Below are 22,436 nucleotides of genomic sequence, written 5' to 3' on the forward strand. Positions count from 1 at the left end.
CCCTCCGTACTAACCCAGACAAATGATTCCATCGATTTAGTTTCAGCACTGTCCAAATCAACAGATTTAAATGGCTGACAAAACCCACTGTTATCACAGGACTACAGAAACTACTACTGACAGCTACGTACACATGTTGTTACCAAATGGACACAATGCTCACATGCACCAAGTAAATAACAAATTATTTACATTAAGTCTCTCTAAATAAATATATGAATGAATCGCACAGTAGCAATTACCAGCACAGGTGCACAAAATACACGTACAGCATATCAAACTAGCACTTTTCCAACATGTTGACAAATTTAGTAAGAATATTAACATGAAATGATGGCACACAAATTTGACAAATATACTTCTGTTTATACTATATATAATCTATAACTATATACAATCATTCAGGTATAGTAGCACTGTATAAGTGCTCTCTTCAGAAATATAGACCTAGCAATAATAATCCTTACTTTCTTCATTATGTGTTAACCACTGGTTTTTTTTTTTTTTTTTTTTACTTCCAAATTCAAATTAATAATGCATAGTACTTTGATTTTCAGACCATCTTAAGATGCCTTCCAATTTACTAACTTGAACATTCACAAGACTGTTAACACAATGTTACAAATCAACGTTTTTCCTCTGAGCCATTTATGCACAGCTTTGTTTCTTTCTTCTTAAAGTTTGCAGAGTTTACATAATTTTTAACACAGCACCAGGAGATAAATCTATGGCAAAGTATAGCAGACCTGACAGGGTGAAGACTTCCTTCTTTACACTTGTCTTTAATCTGCTGTGATTTTCACAGAGAAAACATTTTGGTATCCAGTACTACATAACACCTTACCTACACAACTAAAGTAAACTTAAAAAGCTGCTGATGTCTATATTTCAATAACAAGCTTTCATCTAAACATTAAAGTTGGATGAAAGATATTGCATTCCTGGACAATTGTAGAAATTAACATGAACAAGAATGGAAAAAAAATCCACAAAACACAGAATGTCCCATAAAATCAATAAAATGTAAGCAAAATAAATAATAAACCTCAAATATGGGTCTTTATTCAATAACACAATAAACTAAAATGAACCTATTACAAAATAAAAACTACAACAAATACATGATCTGCCCAAATAAAGCCAACTTGAATGCTCCTATAGGGGTATTTTTCCACATGGTGATCTGCCTAGATGTTAAAGCCTGCAAATCTCCACAAAAGTCACGAGGTAAGTTCTCTTATTTATGTTTGGCAGCGTCTGGTTATAATCTTACAAGCAAATACATATACTGAGAAAGTGAGTCAAAAGTATTAAGAATTCCTTATGTTTTCCGATATATCAGTACGTACTCAAAAATGGTGAAACAGTTGTGGAGATGAAATAACCTGCAGGGGAATTTTAAAGCAACAGATCCAGTACATGTACCAATAATTATAAACTGTTCCACTGTTTACAGAGGTGCACTACCTGTATTAGTGCAATATTTTCCACTAATATACAAACAAATCAATTTTGACTTGCCTGCCAGAGGCTTTATAGATAAGAAAACTTTGGGAATAAACAATCAACAACATATAAAATATAACATTTAAAGAATCAATCACCCAGGAGCCTCAGTTCAAGCCCAGTTCATGCTGGTTTCCTCTCCAGCCATAAGTGGGAAGGTCTGTCAGCAACCTGCAGAGGGTTGTGGGTTTCCCCCAAGCTCTGCCTGGATTCCTCTCACCATAATGCTGGCCGCTGTTGTATAAGTGAAATATTCTTGAGTGCAGCATAAAACACCAACCATATAAATAAATAAATAATCAATAATCAATCTGAATGTAGGGGCTATAATGATGAGTATGATTATCATGAGGTTCCTGCACAACATTTAACATTTAACAGTGAACATTCATAACCACCTAAGCATTACAGTTACATGCACTTCACCACATGTAGTAACAAAAGGCATTCAGGTAATGCAGATAGCTCACCTGATTGAGCAGTTCATAAAACTGTATAATGTTCATGTCATACATTCAAATATTGACCTTTAAGCCAAAATAAAATAGAATGATTGTCATACACAGATATTATTCTCTAAGTAGATCTTGTCATTAAATTAACAAGAAAGGCCAAAATTATTATCCTGTCACAAATATGACTGTTTATCATATGTGTAAAGATTGCAGACCAGTGACTTCACCCGTTATGGAGTTGTAAATCATTGTTGTGGAAACAGACCCCTGTGGGGAGTTAGTGCCGAACTTTACCACAGAGGCCTTTGATATGCACATCACGAACTGCATTTGGCAATCCACCATGTACCATGGATGGAAACTACAGCCCTGTGAATGGCTGAGGATATATTGAGCTATGAAGTAAAAAACCTTCATGGTCTTTGATATGTAAATTGCTACCCGCTATTGGCTCTCTGTGTACTATGGTTGGCCACTACAGCCCTATGATTGGTCAAAAACTTTAACCAAACTGAACACTGCCACCGTCACCATCACCGACAACATGACCCTCCCCCCTCTCACAATACCTCTCATTACTTCTTACAGGCGAGCTAAAAATTTCTTTTATTAATACACGTAATTTTATTCTTATCACAGTCTAAGATAACAACAATCGAAAGCATGTAAAATATAACAAGTAGACCACTAACATGCTAACATCTGATCTAAATCTATATTAAGCCTAAAATACCTAAAACTTCCACCGAGTAAGTCTTTTTCAGTCATAGAGATAACTGCTAAGGTGAAGATTGTACATCATCATATGATAAACAGAGGATACTGCACAGTGAAGGTTGAATATCATAAATATTTTTCACTGTGCAATATTCTATTTATTATTTATATTTTGACGATATCGTGATTTTGTGTATTTGAACAAATTTAAGTACTGTTCTGACGTCATGCCCTTATTGCACAACATGAGAAGTGGTTGATGTTGACTGAACTTGTATTATGACGTCATTCTGCTAAGCTCACATTGGAATAAAAACAAAATGTTCCTTTGTGACGTTGGGGTGTGTATATCTAACTCTAGCCAGTGAGATATTACTTTTATCAGTGATGGATATCCTGACATTTTCACCTTTATACAAATAATAAAGATTACCCTTGAACCACTCACACTCTTGCATGAAGGGCTTGCATTAGCTTAACAGTAAGTGTGTCACCATCCTACCATGTCAAAACTGATCATCACTGATCATCAAGAGCTATATTAAAAAGGCTCAATGTTGCTTCTGTGTTCCTTGATGCCAAATAATAAATAAATTAATATTCATTAATAAATACTTTAGCTCTAACTGCACTAAGGATAAATACTCTAGAATCTCATTATTTTTAAAGATTCAACCAATTAGCACAGATATAAAACAATATGTTTAGTTTAATGGCAACTGCTAGAAAAACTTCTAGAATGCAAGATTTTTTTACAGGAATTGTCAAGTACATATTGGTACTTTTATTAGTACTACACTACAGGCAGATCCTAATCTGCCGCCGCCATCACGTCTCAGAAGATATAAGGACTGCTGGCGCATGATACATGTACGGTGATTGTCTACCCATACATCAATCATGTTCACTTTTCTACACATAACGCGATCCTCTGGCCATTACAAGTAAAATGATGCAAAAATGGAAATGACATGGAATGTTTACATTGAGGATAAGCCTACTCTGTTAAGTGCATGTACCAGACATCCACTAGACATCCACTTGGAAAACAGGCAGTACAAAAAAAACAGTTCAAGGAGCTGAAGGGAGATAATTCTGGTCATCATTTTAGTGATGCAACCACAAGACCTCAGCTGTAATTGCCGTGACTGAGTTTGTAGAATGCTGATTTGGGGTTCTCCAACAGCTTAGCAGGGGCAGCGAACTCGATGATCTTGCCATTGGCCATGACCATGATTCTGTCTGCGTTCCTGATTGTGTTGATCCTGTGTGCGATGGTGAAGACGGTGTTCTCTCTAAACTCATCCAGGATGGTCTGCTGTATGTAGCGGTCAGTCTCCAGGTCTACACTGGCTGTTGCTTCATCAATACACAGCACCTGGTAACATGTCAGAACACTCCTCAGTGAACATGCCAACACTTCAGAGGTAATACTGCGCAGAGGCCCCTTCTACAGCAAGGGTGTTACTTGCATCAAAAATAATTATCATGATGACATATACCATAGAGATTTGTCGCCACGACTGTTACATCTGATGTAATGTCACGCCCTCTTGGTAAAATGGGCCAAATCAAACTCTTGCACAAAGAAAAACCACAGTGAACAGCTTGGGATATATACTTGGAGAAATGTCTAAAATTATGCAATTATGAGTAGATAATACAATATTTTCCAAATCTAATCAGTATCTATGTTCTGGATGCAAACAATCCGCACTCAAAAGATCTCAGTTTCTTTAGTTTCTTACAAAGTATTTACCAGTTATCTACAAGTGAAAATCCTGATTTCATAAAGCCCACCCAGACAGCATCATCCAAACAGAAATTAGGCCAACGTGACACACCTTGCAGAAATCGGTGTATGTCTGTACATATCGTGTTAATCCTGACAGATAAAGACATGAAAAACACAATGTATAGGCCAACATTCAAAACTGGTCATCTCATCAACATTTGGTACAAATCGTATCATTTATAATTGGTATATGTGGTGTGTTATACCTGACAATATTATACTGTGTTGCATCTTGAGTCGTGCCTAATGTGTTGCCTGGTTGTCCTGTGTGTGGCGGCCTTTACTGCCGTTGGCAAAGCCTTAAGTGATTTTTAAATAGTTTCATTGTGACTAATGTGTTTTCCTCACCCTAGCTCTCTTTAGAAGGGCCCTGGCTAGACAGAGCAGCTGTTTCTGTCCTTGGGAAAAGTGTCGCCCCCTCTCAGCCACATCTGCCCTCAGGCCTCCCAAGCGTTCCACGGCCTGTTTCAGGTGACATTTCTCCAGGACTGACCAAAGTTCCCTGTCAGAGTAACCTCCCCTTGGATCCAAGTTGTCCTGTACAGTACCACTAAACAAGAATGGATCTTGTGGAATGATAGCGAGTCGAGACCTGAAACCATCAAGTTAACGAAAGTGAACATTATCAGAGCATTATCTCCACTATATGATATATCATAGTTTTGAGATGTATTTTTGTTTTATTGACTGCAAGCTCATTAGGCCCAGTTGACAGCAACAACAGATAAATAATATATAGAAAATTAATAAACATAAACATGTAAAAGCTGAACAGAATATAAAAGACTATAACACATTGTAACAACTTACAATTTTAATTGGCCTTTATAATAAACCATGTTATGGCTGAACAGAATATAAAAGACTATAACACATTGTAACAACTTACAATTTTAATTGGCCTTTATAATAAACCATGTTATGGCTGAACAGAATATAAAAGACTATAACACATTGTAACAACTTACAATTTTAATTGGCCTTTATAATAAACCATGTTATGGCTGAACAGAATATAAAAGACTATAATACATTGTAACAACTTACAATTTTAATTGGCCTTTACAATAAACCATGTTATGGTTCAGTAAATCAACGTCATTAAAACAAAGGCATCTCCAATTATGGGTAAAGAATTGCATTGACTTTTACATGTACTTAGCTGAGCAAAAATATTGATTTCTCTGTCTTCCATGCTGTTAAAATATGTCTACGTTCTGATACAAATAGTGTTGCAGCGAATACTGACACAATTTGATGACGGATAAAAGGGTTTAGGAGATTGTGATTGCCTTATGGGCACATGATACAAAACTTGAAGTATCAGATAAGAGCAATAATAATATGAATTCACAATTTTGTTTAAAAAGACCATATCTAAATAACTTTTCCCATTCTTAAGAATGGATATATTAAAACCTATCATATCATGTAAAGGATGTATTCACTCAGTTACCACCATAATACTGTTCACCATCGTATAAGTGAAATATTCTTGGGCACAGCGTAAAACACCCATCAAATAAATAAAGAAATATTCACTCAATTTGGAGTGAAAAGATTGCATGAAGTGCACACAGGCTGACTAACATGTCAACTCCCATTTACAGTGAAGACCTGCAAACATCAACATTACATACAACTTGCACTGCTAATTGTTGGTAAATTTTACTCAAAATATATAAACTATAAACGGCAATTTGGCTGTGATATGCAGGTCACCATTGTTGAGACACTTTTGACTTTTACCAGTAAGTAGTCAGCCTGCTTGCATGAAAACACCCATATAATATGGCACTAACATCAATCTGACTTAGTTTCAAATTTGGGCATAGCCATACTACTTGCAACAGAAATCCTTCATTTTCACACTGATCTGAACTCAATGAGCTATTTCTTTAGGAGTTTTATTGTAAACTGCCCTTCACTCTCTTCCACCCCTCCTCAACAGGTAAAACCATGTTTTGTGTCAGATGTCAACAAGTGTACTTTTTGTCCCCTGACTACTCTGGATTGATATCATACAGGATACATGAGTTGAATAATACTTGTTTGTGTTCATCTGAGATTTAATTCTGATAATTTATTTACATTTATAAATAATCCGTCCAAAAGTCCCCTTCTATCACATTTGTAAGATCTACAGAACTCTCAGAATCAGCCAAAATGAGTAACCCAGACAGACTTTCACAACAAACACAATACCTGAGGTCTGTCAGGTCAAGGTGATGGATGTTAATTCCGTCAATGTGTATCTCTCCTGCCTGAATCTCCACCAGCCTGAACAGAGCCATGAACAGACTGGACTTGCCAGAGCCTGTCCTGCCCACTATGCCAATCTTCTCTGCTCGCCGCGTCTCAAACGATACGCCATTCAACGCATCCGGAAGACCAGGGCGATACTGAAGATGTACTCGTGCAAAACTGACTGCTCCCTGAATTGGCCAATATGGAGGTGCCTGAAAGAAAAAAGACGAGACGTAAATCATTAAGGCCTACGCATGCATCAGCAATGAAAACATCTATCATCATTATTTCTACACTAACCGTACACCATGTACGCTTGCTACATGATAATGATAAGTTGATTTTGGTCCCTGTATTAGGCTGCATAAATACTATAAGTCTAAATTTGATTTAACAGATTAATTGTTTATTAGTTGTTCGGTTAACATTTTTTTGTGTTACAGAAAAAAGTAGCACATATTTTCTGCCAGTAGAATTGCAGTTGTTGATTTAATCTAATTGATTAGATGCTGTGCTTGCGAATCTTGTTGTACAAGTGTTATTACCCTGTATTAAATCAGTAATGAACTGCAGAAGCAAACTGGTGCAGCAGACATGCACTAGCAAATGGTAAGTGTGGCAAGAATCAACAAATGATAGTGCTAGATTCAAGCAGAAAAAATTGGAGCCAGTAATGTACAAGAGGGTTATTTAAATGTGTCATTTTCGTCAAAGAACCCAGGGCATCTGTTCACGGATCCCAAAATTAACGACTTTATATCCATTCCTATGGCAAGAGGACACTGAAACCGGGCTTAGTGATACTAATTATCAGAACAATGAGTTTTTCACAATACCTACATTCACCTTAGTGTGTTAAATGGTTTCTAAGCATCAAGATTATCAGCACCAAACAGAGTGATTGTGTATACTTAAAATGACAAGTGGTGGAACTCTGTTCTTGCTACTGCAATTTGGCACACTTTTGGTATTGTGTTACATGTTTTCTACCACCATCTTTGATTTAAATAGGGTGTCCTGTGTGCAACCCTGGCTCAAACATCCAGTTTACTGTGAAGTTTTACCACAAGCACCCCCTGCCAGCGTTCTGTGGGTGTGTCATCTATATACTCCTGTACTCTCTCAACGCTGATCATCTGCTTCTCTGTCTCTGTGAACGAGGTGACCACTCCACTGAGCAGGTTAGTAATGGACAATGCATAGGTGATAGCCAAGCCCACAAGACCTGAAGGCAGTCGAAAAACACAAATGTTTATTCATTTATTTATTAGATTGTAGTCTTTGGCATGGTACTCAAGAACACTTGAGATACCGCAACCAGCATTATGGTGGGAGGCTTTTTAACAAACACCCTTCTGAAAGCAAAGGCAGAAAGAGACAATTCCTATTGCAAATGACCAAAGATACTGACAAACGTATTTAAGATAGTCAATTTGTAACAGTTATTTTCATGCATCTTCCCAAGACCCTAGAGATGCAGTCCAATCCTGAAGTATTTATATTTATACATTTACAATTTTATCTGTAACTTGATTCGTTACAATAAATCAATCTCATACTAATCTTTGTATGAAATGTCTCAACAGCTGCCAGATCATTAGGAGAAATACCAGTTAAATAACATTTATCACAAGATATCACAGGACTAAATGAAATAAGACATATGACCTTAAACTTCATCTGTGACGAAGTTACCAAACCTGAGAGTTCCACCGATACAGGAATATTTCAGTGACAAAACTAATGAGATTATTGGCCTCTTGAAGGGCAATTCCACAAAAATTACCGGGATTTACTGTTCTGAAGTGATGTTCCAACACAGCTGTAAATGCAACACCTGTTACCATGGCAACCCCTAGCAACTGTAGACGGAAGCTTAGCCAAGCAGACACAGCCTTAGCAGCAAACTGTGCTCTCTGATTCAAATCTAAACGACGTTCGTTTTCTTCTCGGAACCTGAGACACAAAAAGAAACAGTAGCAGTAGTCAATTATTTACTAACATTCATGTATATCTGTCAATCTTTTGATGGAATGAAAAATGTTCACTCATACAAGATTTATTTATTTATTTGACCATTGTTAAAGCCATACTCATTTCTCCATTATACAATGGCTAGCTTTATATGTGGAGGAAAAAGCTGAGTACCTGTGGTAAACAACTAACAGTTGTTAAGTTCATGACAACTTCATGTGATATACAGATATAAGGTATTTCTTGTTTACCAAGGCCCTACAAACAGTGAAAGCAGGGAAATGTACAAATCCAGCTCCCCTCCTCCAGATTCAGTTTGATTGCCTGATTGTTGCTTCACACCAAACTCAAAAATTTTTCAGTTTTACAGGTGGAGGAAAGTGGTGTACTACTGTTTCAATGCACAATTTATTACTGATCATAAGTCATTTAACAGCATGGTCCCTTTATCTTTAAATAATCTGTCACCATATTACAATATAATTACAATATAAAAGATTAGAGCCTGTTATGAGATATATTTTCTGTCTGTAATTAAAATTGACACCAAATACCACAATTCGGAACAGAAGCTCTTCTCCCTAAATACCTGTCTGTGTGACGGAATGCCCGAATGGTGGCTAGTCCTCCAATAGTCTCTGAGAAATGAGCATAGATTGGTGAAAGCGTGACACTGGAGATTCGTTTGATTTCCCGGGATGTTTTTCGATAATATTGCTGAAATAAACAGCCAAAAATTAGATTACATTGACATATCCCATTTTTTTATATGATTTTAACAGAATTTAGTGCACTAACACGAAATCTTCACCATGATCTACCACCTAAAACCTTAATAACTGTAATTAAGAAAGACATAAGTAAATTAAGTATTGAAATTCTTTAAATTTTCAGCTTATTCAGATCACTGATTTGGTGGTTTGTGCATGTTAATGAAAATTGGTACTTGTATTTCTTAAATCTGATGCCTGAGGGCCACAACCTCCACATACATAAATATTCTGCGCAAGCAGACTTTCTCTGGGCTGTCTGACCAACTTCAAGTAACTGACCCTCACCTGGACAAAGTAATAAAATGTTACCAGCAGTAAACCCCACCTACCCAAGGTAGTAGACTGTAACCTGCAATAAATCTTACCTGAACAAAGTAATAGACCTGCAATAAACCTCACCTGAACAAAGTAATAGACCTGACATCAACCTCACCTGAACAAAATGGCAAACTGTAACCACTGTTAAACCTCACCTGAACAAAGCCATTGACAATGACCAGTATTAACCCTCACCTGAACAAAATAGTAAACTGTGACCAGTGGTTAACCTCCCTAGAACAAAGTAATTCTGTAAGATGGATCGGGTCAGACCACGTGATCTCCTTAGCAACAAATGGCGTGGGTGAAGAAAACAGCCAGCCCAGTGTTACTGCATAGGAAAATACCTATATTTGAATCACTGTCAGTGATCTTGTGTCCGTTGGATTGGTATAATTTCAGCTCTCCACATAGCCTGAGTATTTCTGCAGAGCTTTAGTGACGTTATTTTGACAACTAGGCCTTACTGGTCGCTAGCGAAGTGGCAAAAAGTGACCATTTCCTGGATGCTTTAACATTGTGCAGCCATATTGTTTTAGACACGAAAGGGTGATCACATGACCCCCAAGTTCTGACCTGTCTTACACAATAAACTGACTTGTGTTTCAACCTTGTGACAAACTTGTACAAAGCCATAGATTGTGACCACTGGTAAACCTCACATAAACTAAACAGTAGGACTGTGGCCAGTGGTTAACATCACCTGAACAAAGTAATATACTGACTTGATCTAACCTCACCTAAACTAAACAGTAGACTGTGGCCAGTGGGTAACCTCACCTGAACAAAGTAATATACTGACTTGTTTTAACCTCACCTAAACGAAACAACAGACTGTGGCCAGTGGGTAACCTCACCTGAACAAAGTAATATACTGACTTGTTTTAACCTCACGTGAACGAAACAGTAGACTGTGGCCAGTGGTTATCGTCACCCGAACAAAGTAATACACTGACTTGTTTTAACCTCACCTAAACTAAACAGTAGACTGTGGCCAGTGGTTAACGTCACCAGAACAAAGTAATATACTGACTTGTGTTTCAACCTCACCTGAACAAAGCCTTAGACTATGACCAGTGGTAAGCCTCACCTAAACAAAACAACAGACTGTGGCCAGTGGTTAACGTCACCTGAACAAAGTAACTTGTGTGTTTCAACCTCACCTGAACAAAGCCATAGACTGTGACCAGTGATAAACCTCGCACTGTGACCAGTGGTAAACCTCACCTTGGCAAAACAGTTGACTGTGATGAGCGGTTAACCTCACCAGATCAAAGTAATTAATACAAAGTCCAGTGTTTATAACTCACCTGAACAAAGTAGTAGACTGTGACCAGTGGTATAAGGAGGAAGGAGAACCAGGGCAGTCCATAACAGGTGATGGCCACACTGCCCAGAATACCAAACATCTGAGCTAACAGGATGTTGAGGATGAAGGGCAGGGCATCGTCAATTGAGTACATGTCTGAGGAGAAGCGATTCACGATTCGTCCTATTGGGGTCCTGTCAAACAGTCCTATGGGAGCCTGTGGCAAGACGTTAAAGTATCAAATAGGGTAAATGTGGTAGCAGCCCTGAGAATGTCATACCATGATGTCTGAGCACAACACAATGGGTCAGTTGTTCACAAATGTTCAATCCTGACTCACCTTAAGAATAGCAGCAAGTACGGTCTTGTGAAGAGCTTGAGCAGCTCTTATACCACCATACGCATAGAGAAATGCCCTGAACAGGGTGAAGAGGGAATTTCCCGCAGCTAAGCACCCATAGACAGTCAGGTAGAACATCACGTTATCCTCTGCTTCTGTCACATTGCGCATCGACTCATTTGACAGCACAGCTTCCTCCCTAAAATTTAAGAAATAAGGAGTCTGTGCTGAAACTCACAATACTACTTTCCTCAAAGTACAAATTTCTCCTTTCTATTTTCATCCAGGTTTCCACCCACCATAATGCTGGCCGCCGTCGTATAAGTGAAATATTCTTGAGTACGGCGTAAACACCAATCAAATAAATAAATAAATAAATATTTTCACCCAATACATTTTTTTATTTCATATCTCTGCTTGTCACCTGTCGATTCATTTGACAGTGCAGCTTGCTCTCTGAAATTTACGAAATAAGGAGCCCGTGCTGAAACTCAAAACATTACTTTTCCTAAATTACAATTTTTTTTTTTTTCATCCACACTTAAATTGTCATCTTGAAGCTAAATTGAACAGCTATCATGTAAGTTCCAAATTCACAGGGGTTCCTCTTTTTGTGATCTATTTCAATATTTATGATTATCTGTGATGAGTGTGTCCGCAATACCGACCTGTTTGTTAGGAGAAGAGGATGGTAGCTGAGCAGTGAATGTGCATTGTCAGGGACTGGCTGGGGAATACTACCATTAGCTCTAGGAGATTTCTGGTGATGAGCATGGGTCACCCAGTAAGACAACCACCAGTCATTGATATTTCTAGAGGCTGCAATGTTCACAAGGGCACACACAATATACGCTACATGTAAATACAAATCAGCAGAAATAAATACCAATAATGCAACAGCACACTGTAAAGCAGTAAAGTAAGTTGTGATTGGGACATAACTGGACATCAACACATATTACATCTCAAATGACACTGAGGTAAGTTTTCAAGGTACACTAAGTTTTAACCTAGGTAATAACTTTAAATTGGACAAATGTTCCAGTTCTTATGCATTATTACATTATATATAAATTATGTATGTAATGCACTTTATTTATTTATTTATTTGATTGGTGTTTTACGCCGTACTCAAGAATATCTCACTTATACGACAGCGGCCAGCATTATGGTGGGAGGAAACCGGGCAGAGCCCGGGGGAAACCCACGACCATTCGCAGGTTGCTGGAAGACCTTCCCACGTACGGCCGGAGAGGAAGCCAGCATGAGCTGGACTTGAACTGACAGAGATCGCATTGGTAAGAGGCTCCTGAGTCATTACACTGCCCTAGTGCGCTAAACAACTGAGCCACGGAGGCCCCTGTAATGCACTTTGATATGGTACATAAACTAACAACACCCACTTATTTCAAAATGCACAAATATTAAAATTTTTATATATTTATTTTGTACCTTGCATCAGGAAAAGTGCCAATAAAATGAAGGAAGCTAAACAATTCCCCACAGCCTTCCAGTAGGACTTGTACACGGAAAACTTCACTACACCAGTATTCTTTTCTTCCTCCTTCACAAGAGAGTCAGGCTCTGTCAACTCACTGATGGGCTGTGACTGGTTGTTGGAGGCCTGATCAGGTATAGCATACACTATGTCCTTAACTACATCTGATTCCAACACCTCCAAGGGTGCTCCTAGAAACAGAAGTTCAAATTTCAGATCAAACTGAAGCATACAAGCAAAGAAACAGACAGCATCATACCATACAAAGCCAAGCAAACAAGCTGCTTAACTTTGCATGAATTTCATAGTTTACAAAGTTTGAATTGATGGTGTTAGAAACCATACTCAAGAATAATTCACTTATGATGTCAGTCAGCTTTAAGGGTGGAGGGATATAAGTGGCAAAGTAAACCTTCTGCCTTTGGAAAGTACATGTAGCTGACAAACTTTTACAACAAGATATGTCACTTGAAAAACACTAAAATAGGTAAAGTTTGTGACCATTCACCACCAAGAGGAAACATCAAAGCCCCATCTAAACGCAGACAAAGAGGAACAGTTACTGATCTCCAAGCAACAATATTACCAACTAGAAAGCACTACAGCGGCACAAACCTTTGCCATTGCTAAATGCATAAATTCCCCAACATTAGACACAGGACAGCATTTCTATCCTACATGACAATGGTTAAAAACAGACAGACAACAGAAACACATAACCTCCTTGGATGAAGTGATATTATAACATCCATATAAAAAGTAGCATGAGTCTTACCAACAGAAACAATTTTCCCATTCTCCATGAGGACAATTAAATCCGCTCTCTGTAAGAACTTGACATGGTGAGTACAGAGAATTCTTGTTTTGTCTTGAAGTAACCCCATGATGCACTTGTCAAACAGATGCTGTGCAACATGGGCATCCACAGCTGCTAATGGATCATCAAGCAGGTAGAAATCTTTATCCTGAAATGTAAAATGTATGAACTGTAAGCTGGGATCTTGGAGGGGCCTAAAACCTTATAGGCTAAAGGCTAGCTTCAAAGGCTTAAATGATTTTGGGTACAAAAACAATTTTAATACACCTCAAATCCTTTTGAATCCAGATGGAATTAAGTGGGAAAAAGAATTGTGACACCACCCAAATCTTGACAGAAACTAGATCAAACAGGTTATCGTCTGACCGCCAGACTCTTTCTTAAGTTGGATTCAAGTATGCAATGCACTCATACTCCAGGGAGTGAGTAAGTGCTTAGGGTTTAAAGGTGGAGAAAACATAAAAGTGACGTCAAGTTCAGATAATAGAGTGCGAAAAGCTATTCCTAAATGGGGTCTTCAATATTTTTTCTGATTTTTCCTTAGGGAAAAAAAAACACTTGAAAATAATTTTTGTATGGTGAGTATTTGGGATCACCTTTTGGTATTTATAGTCTTTGTTTAATAATGTCATAAATGAGGATGTAACACAGGTTTAATAAATATTTTGCACAAGAATTTGCTCTTTTCAGGTAACAAATGTATTAAACCTCAATTTGAATCATACTTACATTTTTAATATGTTCATAAATATTATCATAATATAGGTTAAATGCATATGTTTCAATATGAACAGCAAATTTACATTCACATAAATTTATAAGACTAGCATCACATCCTTATTCAGAACGTTATTATGCAACAAACATATATTCCAAAAGTTGGTCCCAAATACCCACAATACAAAAATATTTTCAAATACCCTTTTCTCTTGAAAAAAATATTAAAGATCATATTTGCAAACAAATTTTGATGCTCTTTTCATCTGATTTTTGCATTTTTATGTTTTCTTCTCCTTCAGTGTCTTACTTAACAATTTTTCACTTATATGACAACGAAGAAGCCCTTAGAGTGGATGTATGTGTAATGTGCCTCCTTGTTGCAGGATGGATTCCCACCGTTCTTTTATCTAGTGCTGCTGCACTGAGACTACATACCAAAGGCAAGTAACCTGCCTCTCCTGAGCCACTACACTGATACAGGTCAACCAGTCATTGCACTATCCTCTTAATGCTGAACACCAAGTGAGGAAGGTACAAGTTCATCCTTTAAGGTTTTAGGTGTGACCAGACCCAGGACTGGCCATGGATCTACCATATACTCCAGTATACTTGCATGTGCATGGTTGCAAGCTATTTCTGTTATGATGTAAAGCCTATGATGCTGGCCACACTCACGTATTGATTTGGTTGTGTGGTCTTTACTCAATTTTTTCTCTACACGACAGAACAAACTGATGGCTGTATGTAACAGGGGTACCAGAACAGGCAGCCTTGGGCTTTCTATCGTATTATTAATATTGCCAGTTCTACAAGGAGTGATTAATGATAAATGGGTTGAATTTTCGCCCCAAAAAGTCTATTTTTAGTGGTAAATAAATGTCAAAATGTATAACGTATTTTTCCATAAGATCAGAACAGAACTCTCAGAATCAGGAAAAATGAGGAAGTTTGCCATGAATTAAAGTTACAGTATTTGCATCGTGTTTACCTGATATACAGCCCTGGCTAGAGCAACTCTGGCCTTCTGTCCACCGCTCAATGTTACTCCGTTCTCACCTATCTCAGTACGGTCTCCTCCAGGTAACATCTACAGTTACACAAACATACATAAACATATACAAAATCCTAACCACACAAATAAAATAACAACAGAAACCTGCGGCTAACAGACCAATATCACACAGTCTTTGTCATGGTTCTGTATGACAATCATTACTTGTAAGGACTTCAACACTGATAAATGTAACTCATTTATGTATAATTATGGATGTTGGTTTTAGAACCAGCTCTACCTATGCAACCGACTGACCACAGAGACATTTATTTATTTACTTAATTAGGGGTCTTTGCTGGCACAGATTCTGAAAGCCCTTGTTCACTATGACAATTACGCACTTCACCAATGATGCTGGATGATCAAATCAAGGTCTTAACACTTTGACTGCAACTTTCAGTCAGCCAAAGAACCTATCAAGTACCTAACAAAGGTCAGTGGTTTTGTCTGATCTCCTTCACCCATAAACCCTATCACAATCACATTAGTTTAAACCTCCAACCAAATCAATATTTATTTATTCAAGTGTTGTTTAACCCTTTAAGCAACAATTTCCACACAGACATGCTAGAAATTAAACATAAAAATAAAAATTACACTTGATTACCTGTAAATCTTCACTTAACGCACATGCCTCCACCACCTGGTCGTATCTCCTGATATTGTATGGCTTTCCAAAAAGGATGTTCTCCCTGAGAGTGGCATGCTGTAACCAGGGGTCCTGACTGGCCAGGGCAAACCCAGCGGGGTAATCCTCCAGACCAACACTCCCTTCTTCCTTCACCACTTCCCCTAGGATTGCATACAGCAGAGAGCTCTTACCACACCCTACCTTTCCCACCACACCTACTAACATACCCTACAATTTAAAAAAGAATTACAGTTCAAAAATTTTTCACTCAAACATAAAGAGCATCCGCATCAAAGTCTGCAGACCTGGGCCCAGTTTCACGAAGCTCTCTTAACGTTACGAGCTCGCAACTACCATGACGACGTAACGCCTACAGCATTGGCTGCCGTGGTAGTTAAGTGAACGTAACGTTAAGGGTGTTTCGTGAAACGGGGCCCCGGGATCAAACCTGGGTCAACTTTAAAATTTGTCCTGTTTGGCCCGATGTCAGTATAACGTGACTGGGTAGGGTGTCATGTCTGGTGTCTTCAGGAATGTTATTTCAGTGGAAGCAGAATATTGGGAGCATGGATTCACCCTGCCAAGCAAATACAGAGTACACGTACAAACAACTACCGACTCCTCATCATATGAATTTAAAACGGCTAATTACCACGCAAAACCCAACGCATACACACACACATACTAATTCTGAGTTATTTTACTGATCACCCGGCATGCATAAGTCCAAACATAAAGGCATCTTTATAATTTGTTTTCCACGATGAAAACTAATAGCTTCAAGAGCTAAGAGCTTAGAATCACAGACTGAGATATGAAAGAAAAAGAAGACAGCTCTAAAACTATAGCACAACATGTATGATACACAAATGTATTATATAGCTGACAAAAGTGATCAGATTATAGCTAATGCCTACAAACAGACTACAGAAACGATGGTGATCACCCAATCAAATGACTCCTGTTTTATGCCCAATTCAAGAATTCTTCAGGGGCCTCCGTGGCTCAGTCGGTTAGCGCGCTAGCGCAGCGTAGTGACCCAGAAGCCTCTCACCAATGCGGTCGCTGTGAGTTCAAGACCAGCTCATGCTGGCTTCCTCTCCGGCCGTACGTGCGAAGGTCTGCCAGCAACCTGCGGATGGTCGTGGGTTTCCGCCGGGCTCTGCCCGGTTTCCACCCACCATAATGCTGGCCGCCGTCATATAAGTGAAATATTCTTGAGTACGGCGTAAAACACCAATCAAAAAAAAAAAAAAAAAAAAAAAAAAAGAATTCTTCACTTATTTATTTATTTATTTATTTATCTGATTGATGTTTTACGCCGTACTTGAGAATATTTCACTTATACAACGGCAACCAGCATTATGAAACCAGGCAGAGCCCAGGGGAAACCCACAACCATTCGTAGGTTGATGGCTGACCTTCCCTCGTACTTTTTCATGGGTGAAGGAAACCAAATTGTCACTCATAACCTACCAGTCTTTGTCAAGTTAATTATACACACCCCTACATTTGACGCAGCACATAATATTGGTTGAAAACAAACTGACAAGTGGTTGTCCATGAACATAAGTTTGTCAGACAGCCCACAGAGCACCGTGGGACCCTTACTGTCACCAAGGTCCCGTAAACAATGACAATGGCTGATGTATTACACTTACTTTCTTGACCTCAAGGCTAATATCTGTAAGTTTCAAAGTATTAAAATGTGATGATCCTGTGGTATTCTCTTGCACATTATTTTCCAAAACTGAGTCTTGTTTCTCAAACCAAGCAAACGTGGCCTTGTCTATTTCAAGAATATTTCTGTTGGGTAATGAATCTGTAACAGAAAAGTAAACATGTGAAAAAAGGAATAAAAAAAATGCTAATAAAGAAAAATAATACACATCCAAATATTTCTCACACTTAATTTGATTCACCGAATTTAAGAGTCTGATCAAAAAGCTTCCAGTGAATTTGAAAAAAAGTAAAATCTTTTCTTCTCATCAAGTTATTCCCGAAGTTATCTCCCCTTTGTGTGACATGAATTTCAAGTTTTAATTCCTAACATATGTGTGTAAATCCAAAATATACCATTTGTAAGTACATTTAGAATGGGATATATATTGGATAACTGTACAATTTGAGAGTGTCAACATCTGTGCAATTTACGTACTTGAGGCAGTGACATGCAGAGGAGGTGGAAACTAACATGGGAAGATAGAGGGAAATGAACAACACTGGACTATACTCTGAGAAAAATATGGTTAATAATAACCAGAAATCAGAGTATGTTAGACAAGAGAACAATTTGCACAGCATATGAACCCTGTGAACGTCTTTTAATTAACTTCTATATTATTCAGGCAATGTTTTCACCAGGCACATATTCTGCACGAATGAAGTGTAAAAACCAGCAAATGCTTGGATGTCTATGGTTCCAAATTTTTACCATGTGTGTTTTCAACTAGAGCTTACCATTCATTTCTTTATAGTATGTGTCTAGCTGGGACTCCTTAAGCTGTACAAATGCTTGAACTCTCTTCAGAGACACCGAGGCTTCCATCAGACCATTCAACACCCAGGGGAAGGCATTCAGAGGACTAATCAACATCACAAATAGTGACAGGCTTGTAAATACCTGACAAAAGAGACGTATTCCATATTCCCATGTGATAAAAAAGATAATAAAATATGAAAAGAAATACTTTAAAAAACATTCACATCAACATGCTAACAACACTTGACCACTGATTGGAAACAGGGTAACTTTTCTCTTAGCCTTTTAGAAAGTTTCGCTAGTTTCTGAACTGAGAACTTTTGTCAGCTGTGATTCTAAAAGGACTAAATCTTGGGTCAAGATCACTAGTCTCCTACCTTGGCAGCCGTTAATGTGTGGCCCATCAAAGAGTAAGTCGTAAATGTTAAAATGGAGATAAGCACAGGTGTTGTGGCCCAGAAATACACACATAAAGCATCCAAATATTTCCTGCCCTTTAAGCTCTTCAGTTCTAACTCTCTCAACTTTGTGATTTTCTGGGAGAAGTGCTCTTCCCAGGAGTAGAGTTTCAGGATGCGAATGCCTTGTAACATCTCACTCATCACCTGCAATTATACATAGTCAGACATACATACAGTATATGTAAACAAACTCTTGATTGTGCAACTGTAACTTTAACTTCGGAGGTTAGACACAGACCTGGAGAAGGGTGATGGTTTACCTCTCTTCAGGTTCTGTGCAACTTTTGGTTTTGTCTAATTTTACCTAGCATGGACAGGTGGACATCCGATTGTTACAACACCTATAACACTGATATGCACGCACTCCAAATTAACCTAAGTTGAAAATATGCTCAACTACATGTAATACTATAAAGTAAAAGTATTACTCATAAGCAATAAATATCATACATTTCAGCATTCAGCAAAATAAACCAAGACAAAATGTTTGTCTCACCTTGACACGTGCATCCTTTTGAGTCATCATTTTAGTGCTCAGATCTCCTATCTTGTTAGCGAGCCACTTGTTTACAGGGACAAGTATCACAGCAAAGCATAATCCGGCCAAAAATGCCACGCCCACTTGCTGATGTAACAAATAGAGGGACACACCTATTTGGAAAGGCAGGCTCCAGAATGCATGGAAGCTTGGACAGAAGTTAACTATTCTGTCAGTGTCTGTGCTCATGAAGTTAACAATTTCTCCTGTGGTAAACTTTGATGCAGACACCGAATTCACTGCTAGAGCCTTGTGGTATATTGTTGTTATTATTGCAGCCCTGATCTTGAAACCTACCACTTGAACATTATAATCAAACTGGGTGGTAAAAAACATGGCCAGAAATGTTGACACGAACAACCCGCTGGCATAAATATATCCATTGGACTCTTTTTCATTCTTATCACCGATATAAGTAACCAACAGATTCAAAAGAAGTGGTCCTGCAAAGCCAAGACAGTCTGCTAGCAGCTTTAACACACCTAATAAATAGTACTCCCATCCAAAGGCCTTATTCAAGGCAGACAACAGTGATCTAGGTTTATAATTTCTACTGGTGTTGTGCTGTAATGGAGTCTGCACCTGCACATGTGGAACTCTCAGATCATTGTCAGGTGACTGTATTCCTGGACTTTCCACATTCTTACTTGAGCACACGCTGTTCGATAAATCTGTATGTGCTCTGACCTTTTCTCTACCTTGAAGAATAGAACTGAATTTTAAATGAATTCTATGTGTGTTTAAGCGACTGGGTAGAGTGAACAAATCATCAGCATTCTCTATAAGTTTCTTTGCTCCCTTCACCAAAAGTGGGGTAACCCAGTGGAATGTCAACTTTGATAAGCAGTGTGCATATTCTGCAACACCCAGGTCTTTTGACACATGTTTGACTGCACCATAATCTCGGACAGTTCTGCCACTGTCTAAAAGGCGATCACTTTCTTCTTGGACGTGAACATTATTACTGGCTGCTGTGTACGTTTGTGGAGAAGCAGGTATAAGCGTTATCAAGAAAAGCACCTGAAAGCCAAGAATAATGTAAGTGATGATTTCTTCTGATGGACTGTGAAGGATGGAATGTTCAATACGCTGAAGCACAACTGTCCGAACTTGTATGGCAGATGCAACTGTTGTGAGCAGAACTGCCAAATTTACAGCCACTGGGCCTCTTGTGCTCATCCAATAAAGGTATTTCAATTTCCACTGAAAGGCAGACTGAAGGAGCCAGGCAAACATCGCTACGCCACAAATACTTCCGTCTGCGATGCTGATAAGACGTCTCCTCACTAGGGCTTGAAGACTGATTCGCAACAGGGGAGCAAGTACCAGAAGTAAACACAGGGCAAACCTTCCTTTTGAGTTCCACCGCCATCTGGATGTCAAATACGACTGGCTTCGACTTCCATGGGCTAAATAGAAAGCGCCTACAATGGCCATTACACAGTACGTGGGGCATACAATCGCCAGTTGCTCAAAGCAAAATCCGAAATCCGACTGAATCCACGTGCTGATGTTTTCACCCCGCCCACACAGGTCCTTCCAGTCCCAGCGCGACATTTTTCTATCATCAACTCGGTCGTCAGCTCACCTCTTCAGTTCACACTTCTTCACATTTGATCTATGTCTGCTCCATCATTCAATGTCATAAAACTTTGAGTGAAAATGATCAAAAAATTTCCACAACACGACCGTACGTGCTGTATTCTCAACATTTGACAGACGATGAAACCGCACGACCAACCTACGGCAGATGTCGCAAAAGTAGCCTTTGGTGACGTGAACCATCACGAAGTGCTACCACTATCACCTTACAGTATCCAATGAAACAGCAAGGAAAAGACAACATCTCTCTTCACACTCGTTAATTGTATCTGTGAAGCACAATTTTCACGCTGTTTACTAATTTTGGTACGATACGTTTACAAACCAATTTACTTCCTGTTGTGGCTACAAAACTCATGTCTTTTTTTTTCTCATACCATAATCACACATGGCTCGATGTGTTGTCAATCCACGTGGATTAAGATATCAGAACAGCCGGACATAGCAAGGATTATGACTGTGAAGCTCGTTAAAGACCAAATAAGCGAAAGTGTGAGAGCCGTGTGTCACCTATTAATATATATACATACTTTACACGTGTGTGTTTATACTCGCAGGTATCGCCTGACGTCTCTGGTGAATTGTTGTATGTAGCCTACAGGTCGAGTATTGCACTCCCGTATGCATGCAATAAACATTCGTCTCTGTACTACTGCAGTTTCCATATTGTTACTCCATTGTCCCCAGATGTAAACCCAGGACTGTCAAGCAGCTCCCGTGACAATACCGTATATGTCAGACATCGCCGTGTCCTTTACCCTATAGAACCGCTATCGAAGATTCCGATTTCACATAATGTTCGATTGTATACCACAGTTTATGATTATCATTTCTCTCTGCATATCAGATATCATATGCACATGCTTTGTCCTCAACACTCGAATGCAGATGCCATGTAACAGTGCATAACTTTAGTATGTAACTTAAGGATTTCAAATGCAGCTTTTGTATCACAGATTATGACTTTAAACTCCGCGTTGTCTTCTTACCCATTGCGATATAAACGCGATATTAAAAACAAGTCTTAGGGCCTATCTCTCGGTGGATATTTTTCATATGTCAAAAAGGTGTCCTTAATCCACCTGTTGCGCTTATCCAAACACCAACACCTGGGTTCAGAATTCATGTATCACAGTACGATATGCGATAGGCCTATGCGGCATCATAACACGTCTGATTTATCAGTGTATAACTTTATA

At 38.6% G+C, this 22,436-nt stretch overlaps 1 protein-coding gene across 1 annotated transcript; it reads right to left on the reverse strand.

Annotated features, from left to right (window-relative positions):
• Window positions 1–3,272: 3,272 nt before the first annotated feature.
• On the reverse strand, window positions 3,273–21,350 carry LOC135467132 (ATP-binding cassette sub-family C member 10-like). Its single transcript, XM_064744892.1, has 17 exons — window positions 19,594–21,350; window positions 19,014–19,241; window positions 18,615–18,777; window positions 17,816–18,135; window positions 16,131–16,382; window positions 15,458–15,556; window positions 13,708–13,897; window positions 12,887–13,123; window positions 12,103–12,253; window positions 11,435–11,633; window positions 11,096–11,311; window positions 9,284–9,411; window positions 8,507–8,676; window positions 7,785–7,945; window positions 6,679–6,932; window positions 4,822–5,065; window positions 3,273–4,056 (listed from the first exon to the last, which is right to left on the reverse strand). Exons 1-17 carry the CDS (start codon window positions 21,190–21,192, stop codon window positions 3,808–3,810), a joined length of 4,860 nt encoding a protein of 1,619 aa, XP_064600962.1. The 5' UTR covers window positions 21,193–21,350; the 3' UTR covers window positions 3,273–3,807.
• Window positions 21,351–22,436: the final 1,086 nt, after the last annotated feature.

This window comes from Liolophura sinensis, chromosome 6 (genome assembly GCF_032854445.1).
Source record: "Liolophura sinensis isolate JHLJ2023 chromosome 6, CUHK_Ljap_v2, whole genome shotgun sequence".
In the NCBI taxonomy this organism is placed as follows: domain Eukaryota; kingdom Metazoa; phylum Mollusca; class Polyplacophora; order Chitonida; family Chitonidae; genus Liolophura; species Liolophura sinensis.